This window comes from Delphinus delphis, chromosome 13 (assembly GCF_949987515.2).
Source record: "Delphinus delphis chromosome 13, mDelDel1.2, whole genome shotgun sequence".
In the NCBI taxonomy this organism is placed as follows: Eukaryota; Metazoa; Chordata; class Mammalia; order Artiodactyla; family Delphinidae; genus Delphinus; species Delphinus delphis.
The window spans coordinates 72,415,297-72,423,599 of NC_082695.1; the positions used below are offsets into that span (position 1 = coordinate 72,415,297).

The window sequence follows — 8,303 nt, forward strand, 5'->3', positions numbered from 1 at the left end:
ACCTCAATAAAGCTGGGGAAAAAAATTTTAACAGAAAATGTAAAAAATCTATCAAAATTCAAAAACACTTTTAAAGCCTTAATTGGGGGTGCAATCTATAAGTTTCACAGCTATTGAAAGCAAGCCAGGAAAATAACACACCACTCCTTACATGCTGGGTTTTCCCAACACCTCTGCTCCTAGGTAGCTGGTATCCACCGGTGTTTGCGTCAAGAAAGAGAAATCCTTATTAGTACCTAAAATTAGACTCGTACCTGTTCCCCGGCTGAACTTGAGGTCTGGGGCTTCTGGCACGTTGGGCTGTTTCTGTGGCAGCTGCTGCTGTGGCTGCACTCGACTGGCACCTCCGTGGCTGACAGGCCCTTGAGCCACCATATACCACTGTGACAAAAGTAAAGTGGCAGCATGAAATCTAGCTGGAAAGTAATTGCTTTTGAAGAGGTCCTCAGAGCATAATTCCTGGATCTAAAATTTAATAGAGATGCTACAGCAGAGGTGATTTCCCCAGCATTTCACTGCAGGCGGGTGAAGGCTCTTAAGACCTCTCTGAGGGGTGGGATGGCGTCCCCTAGGATGGCTTACAGGACTTGCATGGAGGCTTTTTGGAAGCCACACACACCTCCTCTCACTGCCTTGGCCGCCGCTTTTGATATGATCCCTCATGAGATCATGCATGCTATGACGGCAGCATACTGCTCATATGAAAGGTGAGGAGCCTGCAGAAAAGGTTAAGAAACACTGATTTAAGGAGTGGAAACTGGGCCCGTTTCCCACCACTTGCACAGATCTCATGTCTGCCTCCTAGCCTTCTCCAATACAGTACCAGAACTAAGAACCCCAGAATTGCCCTTGGACTCTGACAAGGGCCGGGGGACGGAGGTGCTCTGCTTTCAAGGGCCGATTCTGGTCCGCCTCCTTCTGCACCCTGCCCCATGGGGTATGCCATCTGCATGGCCAAGGATTCATGGACCCCCAGAGTCCATGCCCCCCATTCCTGACCAGGCTCCCAGGACCCAGGACCTCAGAATTCCATGCCCCCAAAGCTCCACTTCCAGGGTCTGGCGCAGGCCTCTTTCCTGCATCCATCCTCCTGACGGCAGATCGCACCATCAGTATAAGCAATTCTTGATCTGAAGGGTAGCCAACTGGTGGCTGTTCATAGGGTCAAGAATGGAGCTTGAACATACATACACACTGGAGTATGCACAAGACTCTTCACCATGCCGGGCAGGCCAGGAGTGGGAAGAGAAGCAGGGAAGTCTGCCCGCCCGAGGCAACTTTCTCAAGGCCGCGGCATTTCTGCAGGAACTGTGAAGAGTTCAAGAGTTCACCCTTCCAGGCCGTTAGCAAGGTCTACTTGTCAGCACAGCAGAACAGAACATAATTCACAGTCTGTTAGCTTGCTGTATACGGGTCTTGTCCTGGGCACCACAAAGTTAGTTGTGGGCCTGGAGAGCCTATCTGGATCGAGGAGTCCATGGGCCATACCCAGTTATAGCATGAAGGGTACTCATCCTTAAACAACACAGAGTGAAATTAAACTGAAACCACACAGTAGGTACTCAAGATGGCAAAATGCAGGACAGTAGTTACTACCATGCCCCGCAGTATACACACAACCTCCCTTCCCCAGTCTCAAACCAGCGGGTCTGAAACCAGCCTGAGATCAGTCTCCTTCTACCCACCTCCTACTTACAAGTCAAAGGTGTTCTGGTGAGGAGCCCGGACTGTGGACCAACGGACCCGACTCTGAATCCAGTTCTGCCACTTACTAGTAATGTCACTGGGGCTGGGTTATAATCTTTCTGAGCCTTAGTTTCCCCAGCTGTAAAATGGTGAAACCCTGTTATCTGCATCCGTGTAAAGATTACAGCAGATAAGGCCAGTGCAGCACTCTTCACAGGGCCTGCCTCATATGTTGGTACCAGTATTATTTTCCTTGGTAAGTGTCTAGAGCATAGGGACTACACCTTCTCTGATTTTTTTTTCTTTTTTTTTTTTAATCACCTAGCAGGTCTATAAAATATAGGAGAGTGATATTTCCAGGCCACTTAGATTTCCAACTGTCCAGATTGTGCACATTCCCAACAGAGCCAATTACGTGAGCTTGAGCTGAAAAATCCTTATTAACTCAAAGCAGAAGTGCAAAGATTGACATAAAGAACTTCAATTCCGCTCACATGAAGTCTCAAACCAACTCACATCTCCTTATTTCAGACAAGTTCAATTCTGAACTGCACGATGAGATTTAACCAGGTTCTCAATCAAGCTGCGATGTCTGCAATTCCTTATATAAATGAGGTTATATCAGATTCCATGGGGTATCAGAATAGAACTTTGGCATTACATAATTTGACTGCTGGTAATATAATAAGATTTCCTCCTGCAAACTTTAAAAGGGGGTGGGGTAGGGGTGGGGAATAAGGATGAGACTAGAGTCTCCAACCAGTACATTGGCATTGCTTAGTACAGTTTGGGAGCTGGTAGGTTTTCAAGCTGCCGAAAACTATTGCCATGCCCTCTACTTACAAAATTCTCTTCTCTGAGGTTAAATAAATTCTCAAAGAAGGTGATACTAATGATGGATCCTTTCTGCTCAGGACATAGGGTTAACACACCCACCTCTCAAGGACTTCTCTAAAACACTCCTCTCCCCTGATGATCTGAAGACTCCAGAAAAACAGAGTATCTCCTACCAAATGATTAGTACTAATCTAGCTAAAGGAGTTTAAAGTAATTATTCAAAGACCCAAATGAGACTCCTGAATGCACTCAGCTCACAGCTTAAGAGAAATTCGAAGGCACAGGCAGCATCGTGTGGTGTAGTGTGTGTTCTGGAGCTAGAGAGATCTGAGCAGAAATTCCAGATAGGACCAAACAAGCTGTGTGACAGTAATTGGGCAACTCACTGAGCTACTCCAAGCCTCACTTTTCTCATCTGTAAAACCGTGATAAGGCCAAACTTGCAGGGCTGTTGTAAAGATTAGGAAAATTTTAAAAAATCTATGTCCAGCCCCAAGAACAGTGTCTGGCACAATGCATGAAGTAAGAACACTCAATACTAAGGATCTGCCCACTTATGAACTAAGACCAGGTAACTCTAACCCTACTCTTGGCATGGACAACTGGTCTACCTTTGGAAGGCCTACAAACAATAAAAGCTATAAAACCAAGGGATATGCAGAAAAGATGATGTAAGAAAACAAAACGTCATTAATTCCTGGACACACCCAATAGGTGAATCATTCAAAAGTATACCTGTAACTTAAGAAGTTCATGGGTATCAAGTGATTCTCCAAAACTATTATTTAATATTTTGGATGCTTGGGGGTGGTACGTGGGAGGGTAGAAAACAAGATACACAAGTACCTAATGCAGCCCTTTTCTATCACACAGCAGATGAAGATTATTTCAAAAGGTCCTTATAAACGTGAGTATCATTTTAAAAATTAACGGAAATAAGGTTCTGTATTGTAACTATTAATAAACACTTGGCGAGGGGAGGCTTTAAGAAAAAAATTGTTATTTTTCTAGTATGGAGCCAGAATGTTTTCATGTATTAATTTAAACATTGATATTCTTTTTTATTATTCTAGATTGGATTTTTCCAATTACAAAAGACATATATGCCTAACGTAAAAAATCTGGAAAGCAAATGTCACAAAGAAACAATAATTCTTTATTCTATTAACTTTCTAAAATATACGTATATACTATATACATATATACTAGGGCGTTTCTTATTAATTCTGTACTATGCTAAAAACATAGAGTGTAAAACTTTGCTTTTCTACTTTGAGAATTCATTTTGAGAAATACTACTCAATTTTTTCTAACCCAGATGTTAATCCCTTCATATAAAACAAGATGAAGTATTATAACTACATCTAAAATCAGAGTCTGTAATTCAATTGAACTTCAAATCTACTTCTGCTGTGGTTTCTGAATCCTTCCACTTGGTTACTTATAACCTGGACAACAAAGCATTTAAAGTTTCTCATATTGTTCTATGACCTCAACTCTTGAGCCTGTCAGACTTTCTTTGCCACAGGAAGGGTCAGTGAAAGAAAAGACTAATTTGATACTTCTTTCAGCCCCGTTACTGGCATTGTGCTTCCTTTTCTTAAAAGATAATGTCTTTCGTCTCCCACTGCCCTTAGTGACCTGATTGTCATTGACACTGGGTTATTATTTTTCCAACAAAGGCACCTGTAATAAGATATGGAGGTTCAGAGTGGACTCTCCACTCCTTTTCAGTAGGTGACAGATTGATGAATTAGGGAACTTCTTAGAAAAAAAAGTCAGGTCTGTGTCCAGTCATCATTCAAATATACAAATCAAGCATCTTAGTAGGTGGCAGCCTTTTACATAATAATAACTGAACATTTTGAGGTTATCTATGTACCTACTGTGTGCCAGGGACTGTGCTACAGGCTTTACCTGTATCCTGCTAATCTTCACGGCAAGCCTATGAGGTAGCCTCACTCAGGGGGGTCACAGGAATGCTGCAGAGCTAGTGACCCAGCCAGGTGTGTCTGAACCAGAGTCCCGTCCGCTCATCCTGTGGACACAACCTACATTCACGTCTGTATCAGAAAAGTGTGAGGTTGTCCATGGGTCTTATTTCTTCTCCAAATATCTCTAGAAAATACTAGCCTGAGCTGCCCCGCGGTGGGTCCTGCTGCCAAGGACAAGTGAGCACCGGGTGACGCCAGGGGCCAGGGCAGCAGTGGACACAGTGTGACCTCCACCACCAGAGAGGGAACCCCAGGGTAGATGCCCATGGTGATAATGAGGATAATGATGCCAACGGTACTGTCTGTGGCAGGCCCTTAACACACTCTGCCTCCCGAAATCACAACAATCCTGCGACTATCATTATTCTTATTTTACAGATAAGAACTAAGGCTCTTAGAAATTCAGCCACTGCTCACGGCCACCCAGCTGACCGATGTGACTCCGGGACCCCTCCCCGCGGCCTCTCAGGGTCCTCGGGGGACCCACGTAACCCACTCTCGCCCCTCCCAGTGGAGCGCCCCTTTCCGGATCCTTTCTCCGCCCCTCGCCCCGCCGCGGGCAGCTTCCTGCGCAGCCCGCCGCCGCTCCTTGGAAGTTCCCAGGCCCGGGGACCCCAGCGCCAGCTGCCCGCTGTCCCCGCCTCGGCGGCGGCCGCGACAGCCCCACTTACGCCGATCGCGGAGCAGGACGCCCGCAGATCGCAGGGCCGCAGCCATGTTTGTGCTGACTAAAACCATTCCCGGGGCAGCCTCGGCCCGGGACCTGGGTTCCTCCCGCTGCAGCACACCCAGGCGCGGGCCCCACCAACAGCTAGCAGCAGACCTCAGCACCCACGACCCACGCCTCCTTATCAGGCGCGGCCACTCCCTGCGCCCGGGCTGTGCGCCCGCTCATTGGTGCCGGGCAGGGGCGGGGCTTCAGGGGCGGGGCCAGGTGGAGACACGCCCCTCCCCGGGAGCCCGCCCTGCAGCAGCGAGGTGCCCCGGGTAGAGAAAGGGTCCCAGGCTGTGCAATTGGCACCTTCCACCCAAACCACCAAAATTCCGTGCGGGTCGCCCTGAACGAACGCCCTGGTTGCATGCGCCCACCTGACCAAGGCAGGAACTGCAGCCATGACAACGCAAAGAACTTTCTTCACATTTCCACTACTATCACTTACATATGACAATGCTTTTGCCTCAATTCTCCAGTTTTGTGGCCTAGTTACAGCACAACTGTACCGACCCTGTTTTATTTTGCTTTGTTTTCAGAATGAGAAAAGGAATTATTTTATATCAGACACTCATGACATACTTGTTAAGTTCCTCTGTAGTATCTCTATGCAGCAGAGTTTCACAGCTGGGACCAGAAAGCAAACATTAGGCTGCTAACGTGATAGCATTAGGAAAAGTGAAGGCCAGTCCGGCAAACACATTTTTTGGTGGGCTGGTACGGTGAGGTCTGTCAGTATCATGTCTGTGCACCTTCGCAGGGTGACTGCCTGGCCCCAATCCCACGCACGGAACAGGTGCCCCCCGCATTTCTAGCCCTTGCTGCATTCCCACACCTCTGCCCGCCCACCTGGCCCTAATGCTCAGTGCGTCTCGAAGTACAAGACCAACCTTTGGAATAGAAAGGTGTCAGGCACCATTCTTTCATTCACTGAACAAGTATTGAGCACCTACTGTGTGCACTGGGGAAACAGCAGTGAACAGAGCAGACAAGGGGCTTACATAGGGATTAGGGGAGAGACAGAAAATAATCACAATATGTAGTATTTAGGGTGATGATGAGTGTTAGAAAGAATGAAGCTATGTAAGGGAGATGAGGGAGGGGAGGCTAGTGCGATTTGAAATAGATGAGTCAGAGAAGACCTCATTGACATTTGGGCAAAGACCTGAGGAAGTAAGGGGGCAAGCCACGTGGAACATTCCAGGAAAATGGAGTCTAGATTGAGTGCAAAACCAGTTTTCTGTAGCTAAAATGTATGCTCTTGATTGAATTCGTTTATTTATTATTAAAGTGGATCCTCTTTCTGGTTTTCAGCTTGGTGTAAAATGTCAACTTAAGTGGATTGCCTTTCATATTATCTACACGATCTTCAAATCAGGCAAGAGGTGTCCCCTGAGAAACAGACAGTAAAACTTGCTCCTCGTATCAACTGCTTTCCTATACATTTTGCTAGCTCTCCATTCTCAGAATGAAAATTACATTAGTTTAATTTGCCCTTTGAAGAGGTGATCTTTATAGATAATATACTCCTCTACCTAAAGCCTAAACGCATTGCTTTTAAATCAACTACACAAAACGTCTTTACAGTTTGAAATGCTGTGCTGGAAAAAGTGTCGACAAGGCCAGAGAAGTAGAAAAAGCCCAGGGTTTTTAATTACTGAGCTATGTGGGCTCTTCTTGGCTCAGGAGGCCCAGGATAAGTCACCCTTCCATCCCGGGTGCTGTACCGCTCCTGCTAAGTGGAGATAGCAGGGGTCTTCTGGTCCCTCCCAGGGAAATGCTGATGATTAGTGACAAGGCATAAAGGTACCAAATCTCATGTAATCAACATTGGGGCAAGTTAAATTTGTATCTGGCCAGAAAAAAAAAGGAACTAACAAACCATGTTTTATTAACTATATCAACATAATAACATTTTAAAACATGAATCAGCACCATTTCATTCATTTTCCTTTTACTGACTCTTAAAAACCTCATTCAAAAGTATACTCATGTATAAAACCTCCCGACACACATATTAAGACTCATAGGTTACAAATGGAAACAGAACTTCATTATTTTTCCCCAAAGAGCTCTTCAGGACATTTGTTATTTCTAATCTATGGCTTATTTCTTACAAAAAGCATCAAATACAACAGCTTTTCAGTGAGTAAATTTTTATGTTCTTTTGAAGTGAAAACAGATAAAATATGCTTTATATGGGTCCTTTTGAAAACTGATAGGCAACACAGCCCTTAAATCAGAAGATGTGAATTCTAAATACGGGTTTTACTAAGAAATCCAGAAAGCCCTTGAAAGGCTAAAGAAATTTATAAAACTATATGAGATTTATATATATATGTATATATACACATATGTATGTGTATATAAATGCATTTTTTCTGGCTTAAATATCTGTACCAAAATTATAACCACTTCCCTTAACAAACAGAAAGCACATTCTCTGGGCCAACTCAGATAAGCAGCACTCCCACCACCCGGGAGAGGGTTTGCCTGAGCTCTGGTGACTTAATTAGTGAAGAAAGCATTCTCTTCTCACAGACAGCACTCAGAATCCAGCCTGTGATCCTAAATAAAATGAATTCGTTGGTTTCAGCTCAGTGCTTCAGGAAAGGGGTGGGGGGAGGTCCCCTAATTCATTATTTGCCATGATTGGCACCTCTGAGCTACACAAACTAAATTTAGATTACTCAATTCTGTCTCCTTAATCAGAACAACAGGGCGAGGATGGGGGCTTTCAGTGCAAGAGACACAGTGGCTGGGTGAAGCAGACAAATGGTGAGCTCTGATGATTACTCAGAGAAACCTGACCGATTGTCCCCACAACTGTTTTAAGCAAAGAGGCCACCAAATGCAGGTCAATGCGATGTGTATTTTGACTGCCACTCTTAACCACGCAGAGCCTTAAGCCCACTAGTGATGATGGGTTTATTAGTTCATGTGCACATATTTTCTGAGAGTCTACTATGAGCAAAGCATTATATCGGATACTGGGAAGGATAAAAAAATAAACTGTACTCTCAAGTAGCTCATTCATTTATGAAACAAATATGTATGGAGGGCATGCCTAGGTC

At 45.0% G+C, this 8,303-nt stretch overlaps 1 protein-coding gene across 1 annotated transcript in view; it reads right to left on the minus strand.

Moving 5' to 3' along the window:
* The window catches only part of FECH (ferrochelatase), a 39,186-nt gene extending 33,844 nt beyond the window's left edge, over positions 1-5,342 (minus strand). The window contains exons 1-2 of the mRNA XM_060029123.1: positions 5,189-5,342; positions 255-381 (exon numbers count right to left, since the gene is read on the minus strand). Of these exons, the coding sequence (XP_059885106.1) occupies positions 255-381; positions 5,189-5,255 (194 nt within the window). The 5' untranslated portion in view covers positions 5,256-5,342. The remainder of the gene's footprint in view (positions 1-254; positions 382-5,188) is intronic.
* Positions 5,343-8,303: the final 2,961 nt, after the last annotated feature.